General features: G+C 44.4%; 1 protein-coding gene and 1 long non-coding RNA gene across 2 annotated transcripts; both read left to right on the top strand.

The window, feature by feature from the left end:
• Positions 1–3364: 3364 nt before the first annotated feature.
• Positions 3365–3796, top strand: LOC136505330 (uncharacterized). The gene is made up of 3 exons (XR_010771169.1): positions 3365–3462; positions 3546–3615; positions 3712–3796. It is a non-coding gene; the product is annotated as an uncharacterized lncRNA (long non-coding RNA).
• A 10732-nt stretch (positions 3797–14528) lies between these two features.
• LOC136502616 (achilleol B synthase-like) lies at positions 14529–19177 on the top strand. The gene is made up of 5 exons (XM_066497874.1): positions 14529–14817; positions 14954–15142; positions 15387–15476; positions 15866–16060; positions 18938–19177. Exons 1-5 carry the CDS (start codon positions 14620–14622, stop codon positions 19175–19177), a joined length of 912 nt encoding a protein of 303 aa, XP_066353971.1. The 5' UTR covers positions 14529–14619.
• The last annotated feature ends 354 nt before the right edge of the window (positions 19178–19531 follow it).

Below are 19531 nucleotides of genomic sequence, written 5' to 3'. Positions count from 1 at the left end.
CCTTATGAAATATTATGTGTTATTATATTTAATTGGATTTAGTAATTCTATATGTGTTATCACATGTACTTATGTTATGTGCCATAGTAATTCTATCTATGTGTTATCTTGAAGATACAAATGGCTGCTCCGGATGATAACTTGAATGATGACATAATGGCAGATATTATCAACGCCGGCACTAATACGGATGTAGATGATACGAGTCAGTACTTTGCTGATTATGAGGATATCCTGAATATCCCGGTAGTTGAAGATCAACAAATTGTCGCGCAAGAAAATACTGGCGAGGTATATTCGATTATCTATCATCTCTTATAGATGCATGCATACGTATATTTGTTGTTATTCGTTGTGTTTCTACTCATGTAGCCGGTCTCTGGATCTACATCAACCACCGACAAAAGTAGGAAAGTCCGAGGGCCAAAAAAGCCATTAGAGGGTCGTTTCATAATATCAGAATTCGACACCGACATCGGCAAACCATTGGGACCACATGCTCAGACATATGTCAATCAATGTCGGTTCATTATAAGGGATAGGATCCCAGTTAGTGCTCGTGAATGGAAGCAGAAGATATCCGCTTCTAATGTTAGTTTTGTATCTGATCGTGATAAGAACCTAGCTTGGAGAGATATCACTCAGCATTTCATATTACAAGCAGATGATGCTTTGAAGGAGCTAGTGAGGGATTGTACAATGAAGAAGATGGCAACATTGTTCTAGAGTTGGAAGAAGACATTGTATAAAAAGTTTATCTTGAAGAATGAAACGCCGGATTTCAATGCTAAGGCGTTTGTCAAGTTGGAGTCCCATTGGGATGACTTCATACAATACAAGACATCTCAAGAGAGTGAGGAACGTGTGATGAGGAATCAGTAGAATACCCGACAGAAGCAATACCATCATCGCATGGGATCAGGTGGTTATAGGAGTGCTATTCCCAAGTGGCAGAACCTAGAAGCAGAGATTACTGCCAAGGGAATCATACCTGAAACAATAGAGAAGAACTGGCCTCAATGCATGAAGAATTAGTTCTATGCTCATGGGGGAAGCCTAGACCCAGACACTGGCAAGCTAATTTTTGGCTAAAAAATTGAGAGAGCAACACAGAGACTAGCTCGTGCTAGGGAAGAAGCTGATAGTGGTGTTTTCAAGCCCAACAAAGAGAAGGATGAATTGACATATGCCCTAGAGAATCCCGAACATGGTGGTCGAACAAGAGGCTATGGGGCGGTTCCATAGCTACAAGCATTCCCAGCAAACAAGGATACCTACAGAAGCCGCCAGAGAAAGAAGGATGAGGAGGCAGACCGAATCCGTGTATTGGAGCAATTTGTTAATGAGTCACGACAAGCATTGCTTGAATCATGTGAACGAGAAAAATCTCTTGAGGCAAGAATGTAGGAGGAGATCAAGAGGCAAGTGCAGCTAGCAATGAGTCAAATGCAATCGCAATCAACGCCGAGAGTCATCATTAGCCCCATTGGTCAGATGAAAAGCAGTTGTGCTTCCACGGAGCTGCCAGTTATTCAAGATGACGCTAGGTTGCGCTTCCCTGTTGATGACATTACCGAGCCTCTAACAACATGTGAGCTGCACATTCCAGATGGTAATAATGCATCAATCATGGTGGCTATCGGGGTTGTATCTCCAATAGACCGAACGAAGACACCAAGAATCCATGGGTCAGTTATTCAACCTGGATATGCTAGCATCTCGGTCGATAGAGTGCTCAAAGGTTACATCAATGTTCCTCTTGACATTGAAGGCGGTGATGGGGAGAAGACACTAGGAGAAGCAGAGAAGACATTTATTCAATGGCGCAAACGCTTCATCATCATTCCTAGGGCGCCACCGCTTCCCCTACCTCACTCTAGGTATGAATGAAAGTGAATGAAATATTATTTTCTATTAATTTTATATTGGCTTCAAAAATAATTAACCCACAACTTATTTTTGTAGCAGTGTCTCCCCCCAGCCTAGCCCAATCATTCATTCCCCATCTCATCACTGCGTCGTGGGGGGCGAGACGATTTCATCCCCACGGCGATCTCCAACTCCTACACCGGCCCCATCGCCTCCACAACGATCTCCAACTCCTACACCGGCCCCACCGCCTCCACAACGATCTCCAACGCCTCCACGCCGGACTCCAACACCGGCCTCATCGCCTCCACGTCGGTCTCCAACACCGCCCCCACCCCCTCCATAGCGATGCACTACAGAGACGTCTAAGGTCCCGGTGGCAAAGAAGACCCCGAAAAAAGAGTTATTTCTCAAGAAATACTTCCTGAAAAGACTGATGAGCAAATAGCAGCCGAAGAAGACAAAAAAGTGAAAGATTTTTTTATAGATATCCAAAAGCAGAGACAAGCAAAGCTTAAGGAGAAGCCGTACTTTTACATACCACGAGATCTGCTGAGGCAGAAGGTTGAAGCTCACAAGAAAAAGATGCTTGAAGTTCGTAAGCCTCTGCCACTATTAGACTATGACCGCTCCCTCGTGAAGTCACATGATGCACATAAGAAAAGGAAAAGAGCATCAGGGAAGGATGCCCCACAGCTCGGACAACAGAAGCAACCAATGCAAAATCTTGTTGTTGCTAATGAATATGGTTCCAATATAGAAGTCTATCGACCAGACAACTCTAGAGAAGTGTCGGTTCAAGACCTTAATGCTTTTTTTGAACTAACTGGTTTAACCTTGGATCAATTGATGGGCAAAGCTCCAATCCAGAACCTGGAAGACTTATAAATTTGGCAAAAGTCTGTACAACCCTGCGGCTCTGAATGAATTGGGTACGCAAATGTACTTGCTCAACAAGTGGTATATGCAGGCGTGTGGCAGGGGTGAGGAGTGGATCTTTGTCAGATTTAGAGACCGTCATTACTTCCGTGGCGATGACATCTTACATATTAGTTTCGAAGAATTGCATCAACTATACCACTTGGACGCTCTGGACAAATCAATCATTAGCTCCTTTTGTTTGTAAGTGATTCTTACTTTTATTTAATAAACTCACTTACATGCGTACGTGTATATAATTATCCTCACATGTAACTTATATTTATATACAAATTCCAGATGTCAGAGCTCCAAAGAATACAAGACACCAGTGTTGGCTTCATTGATCCTTATATCGTATTCAAAACCGATATTATTGTCAAGGAGCACTGGGTATCTGAAGCACAGAAGAATATCATGAGGTTCTTCGTGAAGCAGCACGACAAGACAACAATACTTTTCCCGTACAACTTTGTGTAAGTGTTAATAATAATGTAGTCTACACATTTTATGTAATATCAATACAACTTATATGCATGTACGTGTGTGTATAAACCAATGCAGGTTTCACTGGATACTCATTGTCATTGAGTTAAACTCAAGTCGGTTAGTAATCTTGGACTCGTTGAGAAAAGAGCGGGCACTATACCAAGATATGATAGACATTATCCAGGGGTAATTTCGATCTTTCGCGCACAACTATTATTGAATAGACTTTGCTATAATTTATTAACGATCGTACATTATTGGTCGCACAGGGTTTGGAAAGAGTTTATTCGGCAACACCGCAAGGATTGTAAGGCACCACTTAATGTAGTTGAAATATCAGTAAGTTGTACTATATATACTTCCCCACGTGTTTAATTACTATATCGTACTTCAATTTACGTGTGAGATGATGAGAATAATTTTCTTCTCGTACAGTGGTGTTTGTGGCAGCAACCAGGTAATAACTTGTGTGGATACTACGTTTATGAATTTATCACTGCACACATAAGAAGAACTCCTGAAGATGTCCTCAGAGTACGTATATATCAATTTATTTATTTATTTTTAAATGAATATATATATATATGTATTAATATTTTTCCTTTTATTTCAAATGCAAGACTGAATGATTGAAACAAAGGGTCATGCAAAAAGACCATCTGAAAGCTGTTCAAGAGACAATAGCATGATTTCTTCTAGAAAAAGTGCTAAATCCCAACGGCAAGTTCTACTTTGATCCTAAGGAATAAATGATATAAATTAAATATTTAGTGATATCGTTATTTTCGAGAACAAGATTATGAAAGTGTTGTATATATACATATATATCTATAATATATATAGTTTCATACTTTATTCGAATATAATAATGCTCGAGATGAGAATTAGATGTAATTATATGCGTGCATGTATTTATATTAGCAGCGTAGAATACATATATAAAAACATATTATATATTAAACAAATATGTGTAACTGAACTGAAAACAAATTAAACAAAAAAAAAGAAAAAGAAATGGAACCTTTAGTCCCGGTTAGGGTTACCAACCGGGACTAAAGGGTGTGGCCACGTTTGCTCGACTGGAAGGCCTTTAGTCCCGGCTCGATGACCCGGAACTGAAGGTTCCACCTTTAGTCCCGGGATCGTTGTCCCGGCGCGATAACTGGGACTAAAAGCCGTTACCGTCCGGGACAACAAGGCCACCCTGTAGTAGTGTATGCCTTGCCTACCTGTGAATGCTATTATGAAATTTGCATACTTCGAACTCGCATGTTTTTTTTTACCATGGACTTTCGTCTGAACTGGTTTGAAACTTGTATTCCCGGCATCCAAACAGGTGATCAATCGTTCTCAGATGTCCAATCCTACAAACCGCTTAAGCTTTTCAAAGCCACGAGGCACGAGCCCTACAAAGCCACAGCCATAAATTCATATTTGAAGTTAAAATACGAGGCCACGTGTAGCGCGAGATGTTATGCAAATGCTGAAAGGCGACAACTAGAGCGATGTATCAACCACTTCTGTATTTTATTATTTGCTAGGTAGCATATCCGTGCGTTGCTACGGAATAACTAATAATTTATACTAAAAATACATGGATCGCACGATAAGATAATAATACTATAAAAATTAAATACCGACGTTAAAGTGACATTTAATCCAAGAAGCAAAGTTTATGAATTTAACATAGTCACAGAGTGCGCGGCGTCGCTGGCTCACAAATTCTATTTTATAGACCTTTCCGTGACGCGGCTAAGATAATGTTTTATATTCACAGGAAGAAATCTCCAATATCAAGTTCTTTCATTGTAATCCATTTATCTGGACAATATTTGAGGTGAGGGCACGGTTATAGTTTTTAGTAGCTTTGCGATATTGTCCGAAGCTATGAGATGATTGATGTCTTGCAATGATCCTTTCATTAATTTAGTTTTCTATCTATGTTTAATTGTTTATTCAGTCTATTTTATAGGCACGCCGATAGATAATGGATAACAAAATTCAAGCATCCATAATTTATCTCTTTGACTTTGAGCATGAGTTTTGTTTTTATTTTTTAATTGATATATTGTCTTTTTGTTTTTACCGAAGCGTTAGCACGGCATGCATGAAAAACAAAGATATATTTACACTGCAGAAATCTTTCAAGAAGATCATGCATAGATTATTTTTGTATTGAATATTATATATATACAATCACCTAAATATTCTAATTAAACTACAAAATTTTGAATTAGGATACGAGGAAAGATATGGAAACAGATATTTCAAAACTACCTGTAGAGTCCAAAGAACTTAATAAATAAATCCTTCTGAAGGCAATGCAATTTCACTCTAATCTTTCATTTGGTGTAGTTAGTGTTATCATAGTACCCGCATGTATTCATGAGAAATAAATCATGGACAAAACATGGACACTTTTTTGTGCGACATCCAACATGGGTCCATTGTCCTGCCAATATCCTTGAGGCAGATCACATAAAGGATGAGAGTCCCTCTATGAGATTGCTCGCAAGAGACTCAAACTTATATCTAATTATGGTAATGTTGAATTGCTTTGCATCAAAAGCATTGACAAAGATAAACGGGGACATAGGTTTTAGTATGCATAGTGGAGGAAAACTCAATCTTGGCCTTCTCATCAGCTTTTCTGAGCCATTGCAGTGCTAACTTGTTCTTACTCAGATAGTCAAGGGGTGCACCATAAAATTATGCACCACTAAGAAAAGTGGCACCATTGGTTGCCTTGACCTGAAATATGTGTTGAAATTAAGAATTACAACACCTAATTCAACATCTTGAAACAGACACTCAAGTGGATACCTTATTATATAATATATGTCTGTGTGGAATAGTCCTAAAGCCACACATATTTATACGGTGAGTATAACATACTTTATTTTAAAATTTTATGAGATATTTTTTAAGACACGTAGTATTATCCATGTGACAGGCACTAATATTTACATATATACTCGAACATGTGTGTACAGGATTATATGGAGATCCAGCGGAACTTATTCATGGATTTATTGGCGCATGAAAGAAATGGATATCGGAGAATTTTTTCTGCCGATATAAAATATTATCTTAGTCATATCACGAAAAAGTCTATACAGTAGAGTTTGTGAGCCTGCGATGCCACGCTCTCCGTGACTGTGTTAATTTCACGAACTTTGCTTTTTGAATTAAATATCACTTTAATGTCGATATTTAATTTAACAGTATTATTATCTTATCGTGCGATCCGTGTGTTTTTAGTAAAAAAATTTAGTTGTCCCATAGTAACGCATAGTCGAAGAGAAAAGAGAAAAACACGCAGCCGGCCGGCAAGTTTATCTCCTAAGTACTGTCGTGTCGGCCTACACGTCCTGCCAATGAGTATGGCCAGGTGGCCAGACACCTGGAGACCAGAGTAAAGGACTACATGGATGTGTAATGGAACCTTTTTTTTGGAATCGTGTATAGTGAAACCTGGACCTCAAGACTCAACTAAAACTTGCACCGAACCGGAGACCGTTCTTTTGGCACGCCCATAGAGGCACAGACCACGGCCACGCGGCGGCACAGCCACAGTATAGATGTCAACGGGCCCCCGTTCCCTGAATTACCGCGGGGAATTCACCCATTACGGGATGGGGATGGTATGAATTCTACCCCCACGTGGGATTAAACGGGACTGAAGTTATCCCCGTCGAAGATCACGGGGGCGGGGATAGTATGCAGGCCCCCGTCCCCGCTCCCCGCGGGGACCCGATTCCAAAGGCCCCCATATACTGGCAATGCCCAATACCTATGATATATAAGCAATGTTGCAACCTTAGCTCCTGTCGAAACGATCAACGGAAACGCGAAACGAAAGTTACATTTCATAGTCCCGTTATATCACTTAGGTTTTAAACCAATTTTTAGTAATCGAAAAAGTTATAGGACATATATGTGCTACTTAAATAAAGTTTGAAGTGCAAACTTTATAGATGATGATGAAATACCTGCGGCCCATGGGGATCCCCACGGTGACTAATTCCGTGCGGGGATGGGGATGGGGAGAAAGTCTCTCCCGTGACGTTTGACGGGATGGGGATGGAAAAAAATTTTCCCCACGGGGACATAGATGGGGAGGCGCTCCCTGACGGGAAATTCCTGTTGACATCTGGAGCCACAGCACTATCAGCGTTCAGCGGCAGGCCAAGCGGCGCGATGTGGACTGCTCTCTGGTCCCCCCTTCCGTCACGTCTCCACAGCAACCGTGGCCCAAACAGAACCCGGGCCCGCATGCAAGCCGTTCTGGGCCTACAGGAAGAACCGCCGTTTGCATGATGCGCTGGGCCGACCATGCGTCTTCTTCAGAGTATGGCGACGTCCAATAAGATTGAATGGGCCGTCTTCTGCGCTTCATTCCAGGCGGGAAGGCACTGCGGCCTATGGAGCAGGCGGCGGCGGCGCACCGGCGAATCGGCTGCGCGAGCAGGGGCTGTGTGCCTGAACCTTGGAAGGCTTGGACTTGGACACCAATGTGACTGTGAAACATGCTGAAGATCTGCGACAGATAGTGAACTTCATCCGCAACAGCTCCAGACCTTGTTTTCAGTTTACAGGTCGCTTGAAAATTGCTTGAAAGTTTCTATGCCTTGCCTACCTGTGAATGTTATTATGAAATTTGCATACTTCGAACTCGCATGTTTTTTTTTACCATGGACTTTTGTCTGAACTGGTTTGAAACTTGTATTCCCGGCATCCAAACAGGTGATCAATCGTTCTCAGATGTCCAATCGTACAAACCGCTTAAGCTTTTCAAAGCCACGAGGCACGAGCCCTACAAAGCCACAGCCATAAATTCATATTTGAAGTTAAAATACGAGGCCACGTGTAGCGCGAGATGTTATGAAGTTAAAATACGAGGCCACGTGTAGCGCGAGATGTTATGCAAATGCTGAAAGGCGACAACTAGAGCGATGTATCAACCACTTCTGTATTTTATTATTTACTAGGTAGCGTGCCCATGTGTTGTTACGGGATAACTAACAATTTATACTAAAAATACACGGATCGCACGATAAGATAATAATACTGTAAAAATTAAATACCAACGTTAAAGTGACATTTAATCCAAAAAGCAAAGTTTATGAATTTAACACAGTCACGGAGTGCACGGCGTCGCAGGCTCACAAACTCTACTTTATAGACCTTTCTGTGATGCAGCTAAGATAATGTTTTATATTGGTAGGAAGAATTCTCTGATATCCATTTCTTTCGTTGTAATCTATTTATCTGGACAATGTTTGAGGTGAGGGCACGGTTACAGTTTTTAGTAGCTTTCCGATATTGTCAGAAGCTATGAGATGATTGATATCTTGCAATGATCCTTTCATTAATTTAGTTTTGTATCTATGTTTAATTGTTTATTCAGTCTATTTTATAGGCAAGCCGGTAGATAATGGATGATAAAATTCAAGCATCCATAATTTATCTCTTTGACTTTGAGCATGAGTTTTGTTTTTATTTTTTAATTGATATATTGTCGTTTTGTTTTTACCGTAGCGTTAGCACGGGCATGTATGAAAAACGAAGATGTCTTTACACTGCAGAAATCTTTCAAGAAGATCATGCATAGATTATTCTTGTATTGATTATTATATATATACAATCACCCAAATATTCTAATTAAACTATAAAATTTTGAATTAGAATACGAGGTAAGACATGCAAACAGATATTTCAAAACTACCTGTAGAGTCCTAAGAACTTAATAAATAAATCTTTCTGGAGGCAATGTAAATTATCTCTAATATTTCATTTGGTGTAGTTAGTGTTATCATAGTACCCGCATGTATTCATAGAAAATAAATCGTGGACAAAACGTGGATACTTTTTTGTGCGATATTCCAACATGGGTCCATCGTCCTGCCAATATCCTTGAGGCAGATCATATAAAGGATGAGAGTCCCTCTATGAGATTGCTCGCAAGAGACTCAAACTTATATCTGATCATGGTAATGTTGAATTGCTTTGCATCAAAAGCATCGACAAAGATAAACGGGGACATAGGTTTTAGTATGCATAGTGGAGGAAAACTCAACCTTGGCCTTCTCAGCAGCTTTTCTGAGCTTTTGCAGTGCTAACTTGTCCTTACTCAGATAGTCAAGGGGTGCACCATAAAAGTATGCACCACTAAAAAAAGTGTCACCATTGGTTGCCTTGACCTGAAAAATGTGTTGAAATTAAGAATTACAACACCTAATTCAACATCTTGAAACAGACACTCAAGTGGATACCTTATTCTATAATATATGTCTATGTGGAATAGTCCAAAAGCCACACATATTTATACGGTGAGTATAACATACTTTGTTTTAAAATTTTATGAGATATTTTTTAAGATACGGAGTATTATCCATGTGACAGGCCTTAATATTTACATATATACTCAAACCTGTGTGTACAGGATTATACGGAGATGCAGCGGAACTTATTCATGGATTTCTTGGCGCATGAAAGAAATGGATATCGGAGAATTCTTTCTGCCGATATAAAATAGCACCATAGCCATATCACAAAAAAGTCTATACAGTAGAGTTTGTGAGCCTGCGACGCCGTGCTCTCCGTGACTGTGTTAATTTCATGAACTTTGCTTTTTGAATTAAATATCACTTTAACGTTGGTATTTAATTTAACAGTATTGTTATCTTATCGTGCAATCCGTGTGTTTTTAGTAATAAAATTTAATTGTCCCATAGTAACGCATAGTCGAAGAGAAAAAAGTAAAACACGCAGCCGGCCGGCAAGTTTATCTCCTAAGTACTGTCTTGTCGGCCTACACGTCCTGCCAATGAGTATGGCCAGGTGGCCGGACACCCGGAGACCGGAGTAAAGGACTACATGGATGTGTAATGGAACCTTTTTTTTTGGAATCGTGTATAGTGAAACCTAGACCTCAAGACTCAACTAAAACTTGCACCGAACCGGAGACCGTTCTTTTGGCACACCCACAGAGGCACAGACCACGGCCACGCGGCGGCACAGCCACAGTATAGATGTCAACGGGGCCCGTTCCCCAAATTACCGCAGGGAATTCACCCATTAGGGGACGGGGATGGTATGAATTCTACCCCCACGGAGGATTAAACGGGGCTGAAGTTATCCCCGTCGGAGATCACGGGGGCGGGGATGGTATGCAGGCCGCGTGCCCGCTCCCCGCGGGGACCCGATTCCAAAGGCCCATATACTGGCAATGCCCAATACCTGTGATATATAAGCAATGTTGCAACCTTAGCTCCTGTCGAAACAATCAACGGAAACGTGAAACGAAAGTTACATTTCATAGTCCCGTTATATCACTTAGGTTTTAAACCAATTTTTATTAAGCGAAAAAGCTATAGGACATATATGTGTTACTTAAATAAAGTTTGAAGTGCAAACTTTGTAGATGACGATGAAATACCTGCGGCCCATGGGGATCCCCACGGTGACTCTAATTTCCCGCGGGGATGGGGATGGGGTGAAAGTCTCTCCCGTGACGTTTGACTGGGATGGGGATGGAAAAAAATTTTCCCCACGGGGACGGAGATGGGGTGGCACTCCCCGACGGGAAATTCCCTGTTGACATATGGAGCCACAGCACTATCAGCGTTCAGCGGCAGGCCAAGCGGCGCGATGTGGACTGCTCTCTGGTCCCCCCTTCCGTCTCGTCTCCACAGCAACCGTGGCCCAAAAAGAACCCGGGCCCGCATGCAAGCCGTTCTGGGCCTACAGGAAGAACCGCCGTTTGCATGATGCGCTGGGCGGACCATGCGTCTTCTTCAGAGCATGGCGAGGTCCAATGAGATTGAATGGGCCGTCTTCTGCGCTTCATTCCAGGCGGGAAGGCACTGCGGCCTATGGAGCAGGCGGCGGCGGCGCACCGGCGAATCGGCTGCGCAAGCAGGGGCTGTGTGCCTGAACCTTGGAAGGCTTGGACTTGGACACCAATGTGACTGTGAAACATGCTGAAGATCTGCGACCGATAGTGAACTTCATCTGCAACAGCTCCAGACCTTGTTTTCAGTTTACACGTCGCTTGAAAATTGCTTGAAAGTTTCTATGCCTTGCCTACCTGTGAATGCTATTATGAAATTTGCATACTTCGAACTCGCATGTTTTTTTTTACCATGGACTTTCGTCTGAACTGGTTTGAAACTTGTATTCCCGGCATCCAAACAGGTGATCAATCGTTCTCAGATGTCCAATCCTACAAACCTCTTAAGCTTTTCAAAGCCACGAGGCACGAGCCCTACAAAGCCACAGCCATAAATTCATGTTTGTAGTTAAAATACGAGGCCACGTGTGGCGCGACATGTTATGCAAATGCTGAAAGGCGACAACTAGAGCGATGTATCAACCACTTCTGTATTTTATTATTTGCTAGGTAGCGTACTCATGCATTGCTACGGGATAACTAATAATTTATATTAAGAACACATGGATCGTACGATAAGATAATAATACTGTAAAAATTAAATATCAACGTTAAAGTGACATTTAATCCAAAAAGCAAAGTTTATGAATTTAACACAGTCACGGAGTGCGCGGCGTCGCAGGCTCACAAACTCTACTTTATAGACCTTTCCGTGATGCGGCTGAGATAATGTTTTATATTGGCAGGAAGAAATCTCCGATATCCATTTCTTTCATTGTAATCCATTTATCTGGACAATGTTTGAGGTGAGGGCACGGTTACAGTTTTTAGTAGCTTTGGGATATTCTCCGAAGCTATGAGATGATTGATGTCTTGCAATGATCCTTTCATTAATTTAGTTTTGTATCTATGTTTAATTGTTTATTCAGTCTATTTTATAGGCAAGCCGGTAGATAATGGATGACAAAATTCAAGCATCCATAATTTATCTCTTTGACTTTGAGCATGAGTTTTGTTTTTATTTTTTAATTGATATATTGTCCTTTTATTTTTACCGTAGCGTTAGCACGGGCATGCATGAAAAACGAAGATGTCTTTACACTGCAGAAATCTTTCAAGAAGATCTTGCATAGATTATTCTTGTATTGATTATTATATATATACAATCACCTAAATATTCTAATTAAATTATAAAATTTTGAATTAGGATACGAGGTAAGACATGCAAACAGATATTTCAAAACTACCCGTAGAGTCCAAAGAACTTAATAAATAAATTCTTCTGGAGGCAATGCAAATTCTCTCTAATCTTTCATTTGGTGTAGTTAGTGTTATCATAGTACCCGCATGTATTCATGGGGAATAAATCATGGACAAAACGTGGATATTTTTTGGTGTGACATTCCAAAATGGGTCCATCGTCCTGCCAATATCCTTGAGGCAGATCACATAAAGGATGAGAGTCCCTCTATGAGATTGCTCACAAGAGACTCAAACTTATATCTGATCATGATAATGTTGAATTGCTTTGCATTAAAAACATCAGCAATGATAAATGGGGACATAGGTTTTAGTATGCATAGTGGAGGAAAACTCAACCTTAGCCTTCTCAGCAGCTTTTCTGAGCCTTTGCAGTGCTAACTTGTCCTTACTCAGATAGTCAAGAGGTGCATTAAGGTGTCACCATTAGTTGCCTTGACCTGAAAAATGTGTCGAAATTAAGAATTACAACACCTAATTCAACATCTTGGAACAGACACTTAAGTTGATACCTTATTCTACAATATATGTCTGTGTGAAATAGTTCTAAAGGCACGCATATTTGTACAGTGAGTATAACATACTTTGTTTTAAAATTTTATGAGAGATTTTTTAAGACACGCAGTATTATCCATGTGACAGGCACTAATATTTACATATATACTCGAACCTGTGTGTACAGGATTATATGAAGATGCAGCGGAACTTATTCATGGATTTATTGGCGCATGAAAGAAATGGACATCGGAGAATTCTTTCTGCCGTTATAAAATATTATCTTAGCCATATCATGAAAAAGTCTATACAGTAGAGTTTGTGAGCCAGCGACGCCGCGCTCTCCGTGACTGTGTTAATTTCACGAACTTTGCTTTTTGAATTAAATATCACTTTAATGTCGGTATTTAATTTAACAGTATTGTTATCTTATCGTGCGATCCGTGTGCTTTTAGTATAAAAGATTTAGTTGTCCCGTAGCAACGCACGGGCACGCTACCTAGTTGAATATAAAAGGAGGGAACTGGCTGCATTCGTACATATAATGTACGTCAGTTAAGGTTTTATTTGAATTAACTCAGTTCGCGAACTAATAGTAATAACTAAATGTGGCATATATCGAATTCTTTTAGCCACTGCTTGTGTGCAGAAGCAAAAAAACATTCCAACCGCGCTTGCCCTAATTTGAGTATTTGAAGTAATAAACCTTTGAAGAACATCAACGTACCTCCCTTCCAGAGATTGGGTCGAATCCAACCTAGAGCCTCGGAACCCAGCATCTTTTCCTGGACGGGCTTTACTTTGGATGCATCGGTAGCAATATCAACGATCTCCAATCGATGGACCAAGTCGTATGGATCCCCGTACAATGGCTCAGACATGTAGACTTTGTTCTCCTTGTACTTGGATACACTTGTTCCACTGAAGCTTTCATTGAAATGTTTAGACACGAACAGTGTCTGATCACCGATGTCCCTCACCCTGGACCACTCCGATGTACGGTCGTGGAGGTTGCACTTGTAGATCGTGCTGCTGTAGGTGAAGCTCTGTGTCTCGTGGAACGTGCTCACCATGGCACCCACAATGTGCAGCTCACCGTTTGATTCCAGGTAGCTGCGGTGGCAGAGCCCCGCAGGTGGCGACAGCGATGGCAGTAGCGTCGCGGTTGGAGTAGCGCCGGCGGCGTTGCTGCTGCAGACGGAGATTTCTCCAGTGTAGTCGATCGCCAAGAACTTGTCTTGGCAGTGGACGATGGACGCCACGGAGAACTCCAGTTTGGTGTCGAGTAGCGTCCATGCGCTGTCGACTCCAACCCGGCAGAACGCGACCTCCGTGGAGCACCCAAGCATGGCCATGGCCACGCACTCGCGGCCGGCGGCGTCAGGCGGCGCCGAGAGTACGATCTCACGGAAGAACACGTCAAACATCCGATATGATAGGGACTAAAAATTAGGAGGGGAAACCAAACACCTCATATATATATATATATATATATATATATATATATATATATATATATATATATATATATATATATATATATATATATATATATGTGTGTGTGTGTGTGTGTCTGTATAAATTCGGTGCGAGGAAGCACACAGATGATATCATATCGGTAGTCTCATAACAACTGTGTTTAAGCTTGTCCAGAAGGAGGTTTCGTTGAGGCGAGGTAGAGGACCCCGCCGGCCATGTGGAGGCTAAAGTTCGGAGAGGGAGGAGGGCCATGGATGCAGACGGTGAGTGACTTCCATGGCCGGCAGGTATGGGAGTTCGACCCGGACGCCGGCACCGACGAGGAGCGCAGCAAGGTGGAGCAGCTTCGCCGGACGTTCACGGAGAACCGCTTCCGAAGGAGGGAATCGCAGGACCTCCTCATGCGTATGCAGGTTTAAATATAAATAAAGAATGTATTTTATAAAAGCTAAGTAGGCTCACCTTACGCTACGTATGAAGGTATGATACAGTTGTTAGACTGTTGTTGATGCTGCTTCTATATTGCGGTACGTGTGATTTGATGGACAGTTGACTGGAAACAAACATCTGCATGCGGATATGCCCGCCGCCACCAAGATAGAGTATGGCGACGAGGTGACGGAAGAAACTTTGCAGGAGTCGCTGAGACGAGCGCTCGGTTGGATGTCTGCTCTCCAAGCCGAAGATGGTCACTGGCCTGGTGACTTCAGTGGGATTATGTACCTGCTGCCGTTCTGGGTTCGTATTAATTCCTGTGTCTCGTCGACGATTGCACTTGCTCAGTTAGTTGGCTCCTAGTAGTACATGCATGCCGACCTTCTTCGGCTGTGATTGCTGCAGCAGCATTCACTCAGAGCTTCAACAGTTTTTCTTGTACAAAATAAAAAACTGCAGCCAAATTCACTGTATAAAACTTGCAGCCAAATTCACTCGTGCTACCTAGCTACCTGTCGTAATAATAACGTCATCTTTTGTTTTACAGATTTTCGCACTGCACATCACAGGATCGGTCGATGCTGTCCTGTCGAAAGAGCATATACGTGAGATATGCCGCCATATCTACAACCATCAGGTACCTACAACCACTATTTTTGACAATATTGTTACTCCTGTATACTTCGTCCGTTCCAAATTATAAGTCGTTTCGATTTTTTTGATAAATCTATTTTACTATACATCTATATATAATAATATATCTAGGTACATGGTAAAATGGATGAACCCCATTTTGCTATGTATGTAGACATATTATTTTTCTATATACATAGCAAAATGAATGTATCAAAAAAGTTAAAGTAACTTATAATTTGAAACAGAGACTATAATACTAGTATATATACAATAAAAAGACGCACGCGAGCAGTCCTGTCCTCCCATCACACCAACTCCACCAAGCATATTAATTTTTTTCACGACCATACCCAAGCACGTTTTTAACTCACCATGCATATTTATGCTCAGAACGAGGACGGCGGATGGGGCTTCAATATTTTGGACGAGAGCGCTATGTTTTCCAAGTGCTTAAACTACACCACCTTGAGGCTTCTCGGCGAGGTACAAAAGGACGAAAACGATGGACTAGCTAAAGGTCGAGCATGGATCCTATCCCATGGAACTGCAACTGCAGCACCACAGTGGGCAAAGATATTACTCTCGGTATGACTCACAGGCATAGTAAATAATAATTAATAACATGCTTTTATATTTGTGTTATTCTAATATGAGTACCTAGGCAGTCCTGTTAGAGAGTAAACCGGCCCGTGGGCCTGCCGACCCAGGCTTCCCACCGTGCCTATATGTATGCACTGATTTCGCTTGAGTAATACATCGAGTATTCTCTCATTCACACTCTCCCATGGTATGAGGGAGTAATCTGTGGTCAGCAGAGTATAGCTCACCCGCGCCCGCTCTGTCGCAGCCCCGCGTGACCACTGACCCGCTCGCTCCACCACGCGCGCTCGTCCGCCCGACCGCGTCGCCCTCCCGCTCGCTATGCGCTGCCGCCTCCGACCGATCCCGTCACGCGCATCGCGCGGCGCTCACCCCCAGCCCGCGCACGCGATCCCCACGCGGACTCTTCCCGCCCAGCCGCGAGTGGCCCCAGCCTGTGCGCGCGATTTCCGCGCGGCTTCTTCCCTCCCAGCCGCACGTGGTCAAAGCCACGCCCAATCCTCTCCCAGCGCACTGCACGATCCCCGCATGGTCCCCACGCACGAGTCATCGCTTGCTCCTCCCCGCTCCCGGCCCCTTCCCCGCGCAGCCCATTCCACTCACGCCCATCGCGCGGAGCACCCCCCACCCTAGCCAGCCCGCGCGCGCCATCTCCTGCGCTGCTTGAGCCGTTCGCGATCCCCCACCCGCGCCCTCCCGATCCACGTGTGGACCTCCGCTCCTACCATCCCGTGCTGCCTGCGTGGCCCGGCTCCACTCGCCACTCTCCCACCCAATCACTGTCGCTGAGTTTGTCTCCCTCGCCGGCCCACGATCGTAGTCGTGCACAACTACCAGCGCCGCTCCGCCTGTGCTCATCATGTGCGAGACCGACGCCGAGTGCGCCCTCCGCCTCCAGTGCGAGCGTGAGGCCGCGTAGGTCGCCGCTCGTGAGGCCAAGGCTGCCACGAATCGTGCCCCTGCCCTCGACGCCTACGAGGCCCAGCATGCCACCGTCCACGCCTGAGCCCTTGCTGTCCTCGACATCAAAGTGCTCGTTCCCGTGGTGTTGGATCGCGCCGCGACAGTCGATGGCACACTCTCTTCCTTGTCATCTTGGGCAAGTATGCCCTAACCAACCACGTCCTCTCTGACGTGGCCAACACGATCGCTCGGCGTGGGTGCAGATGGACTGCACAGTGCTCACCTTGATCTATGGCACCATCAACGGCGATCTCCAGCAATCGGTGATGCTGCGCAACCCTAACGCGCGCGTCACCTAGACCTTCCTCGAGTCCAAGGTCCTCGGCCAGCGCGAGTCACGCGCCCTGCTGCTCTCCGCCGAGTTTCGCACAGCCAAACAAGGGTCGCTGTCAATCACTGACTTCTGCCGCCCAAGGTTCAATTTACCAGTAGAGAAAAAATACCGGAGGTCACCGATAAACGGGTTTAACAGATTTATCAGAAAATCTATCAGTTTATCGTTTTCCTTTCGGACAAAATTAAAAAAACACCTCAATTTGCACAGGATAACACAGATTATGTCCAAATCCTAACATTGAAAAATACACGAGGGGCACCAGTGCAGCAACGTTGGGGGAGGGAGACGAGCAGCAAACAAGAAGAAACGGCGTTGAAGCACCAGTGAAGCTCCTGTAAGACCAAGCAGCCTTGTGGAGGGAGACGAGTGGCAGGCGGCGTGCCCAAATTCAAAATGGTCAAAAAATTTGAGCGGTAATTGAAATTACCGGGCCCAGGCGAGAAACGGGATTATCGGAAATCTCGTTTTTTTCTCGCTGAGATTTTCCCCCCGCCGCCGCCGCCTCGAGACGATGGCCAGTGCCCTCGGCGAGTACGGGGACCCCATCGGCGACTGTACTCTTGTCCTCACGCTGCTCCGCGGGTTTAGCGGCAAGTTCCGGCACATGGTCTCCGACCTAAAGATGCAACGCCCCTTTCCCACCTTCGAGGAGGCCCGCACGCTGCTCCTTCTCGAGGAGATCAACATCGACGACGCTGCCGCCGTGCCACTCCGCCTGCACCACCTGCCCTTGTCGCTACGCCCAACGCCGCCCCGCGCCCACTTGCTGCCAGCGGCGGCCAGGGCAGCACCAACGCAGGGCACGAGGCCGGTCTTCCTAGCGCTCCAGTTGTCGTCGTGGGCGCAGCGGTAAATAGCAGGCCGTGCCCTACCAAGGCTTCGGCGGCCCTCACCCGCCTGTGCCGTTAGCCAATCCGTGGGCCGGCACGGTACAATTTTGGCCGCACCGGTACGGTCCTGGTGGTGCACCGGGAGCGCCTACTCGGCCCCCGGCGGCCGCCTTCACCACCGTTCCACAGCAGCAGTACCCCTACGTGACTGCGCCGTACTTCTACTTCGTGCCACCACCACCACTGCTTCAAGGCCCCGGCGCATCCGTTCTCGGCGCCCTACCAGGGTTTGGCTACGGGGGCGTTCTACCCGCTGCCTATGCCGCATCCCCGCAATAGCAGCAACAGCCCCCCTGGACACCGATGCAAGGGGGGTCCTGGGACGCCTCATCCCTCGTCAACAACTTCAGCACCATGTCAATGACGCCGCCGCCCTCGACCGAGTGGTATACGAACTCTAGAGCCGGCTCTCACAAGGTCAACACCACTGGTATTCTTTCTTCATCTCACCGTCCCCCATCATCTGGTCCTTCATCTATCATTGTTGGTAACGGAGCCCTGCTTCCTGTTACTGCTGTTGGGTCACACTCGTTCTCCACACCATGACGACCTTTGTTTCTTTCTAATGTTCTAGTCTCCCCTAGCATTATTAAGAACTTGATTTCTGTCCGTCGTTTTACCACTGATAATAATTGTTCCATCGAGTTTGATCCTTTTGGCCTTTCTGTGAAGGACTTACAGACACGAAGCGTGATCGCCAGGTGCAATAGCATTGGTGACCTCTACCCATTCTTCCCACCAGCCATCACTCCTGCCCTCACCGCTGAAGGGGCCTCCGCCGCTGCATCCACGACCCTCTGGCATCGCCGCCTAGGCCACATCGGTCCTGGGGCCCTGTCCAAGCTCATTAGTTCCAATGCTATTTCTTGTAATAAGCACCACAATGATCATATTTGCCATGCCTGTCAGTGAGGCCTGCGTCTCCCCTTTAACATGTCAAACTCTCGAGCGCTTCATCCATTTGATTTAATACATTGTGATCTTTGGACATCTCCAATTGTTAGTGTATCTGGCTATAAATATTATCTCGTCATTCTTGATGATTGCACTTACTACACCTGGACTTTTCCCCTTCATCTCAAGTTCGATACTCTTGGCGTTGTATCTAATTTTTTCTCTTATGTGCGCACACAGTTCAACTCCCCTATCATGGAAGTTCAATGCGACAACGGCCGCGAGTTCGATCACTCCTCGTACCGCACGTTCTTCCTGACCCATGGTGTAGTCATTCGCATGTGGTGCCCGTACACCTCATAGCAGAATGGT

Source organism: Miscanthus floridulus, chromosome 14 (assembly GCF_019320115.1).
Source record: "Miscanthus floridulus cultivar M001 chromosome 14, ASM1932011v1, whole genome shotgun sequence".
NCBI classification, from domain to species: domain Eukaryota; kingdom Viridiplantae; phylum Streptophyta; class Magnoliopsida; order Poales; family Poaceae; genus Miscanthus; species Miscanthus floridulus.
Note: the sequence above shows the minus strand (reverse complement) of the source record. Positions and strands in the feature narration are given on the sequence as shown.

Bases quoted from the DNA above. Each gene is read 5' to 3' on its own strand.
- LOC136502616 (XM_066497874.1), top strand. From the start codon at position 14,620: ATGTGGAGGCTAAAGTTCGGAGAGGGAGGAGGGCCATGGATGCAGACG. The intron at 15,477-15,865 runs GTACCTACAACC...ATTTATGCTCAG, and splicing joins GCCATATCTACAACCATCAG to AACGAGGACGGCGGATGGGG. The intron at 16,061-18,937 runs GTATGACTCACA...CTTTCTGTGAAG, and splicing joins GGGCAAAGATATTACTCTCG to GACTTACAGACACGAAGCGT.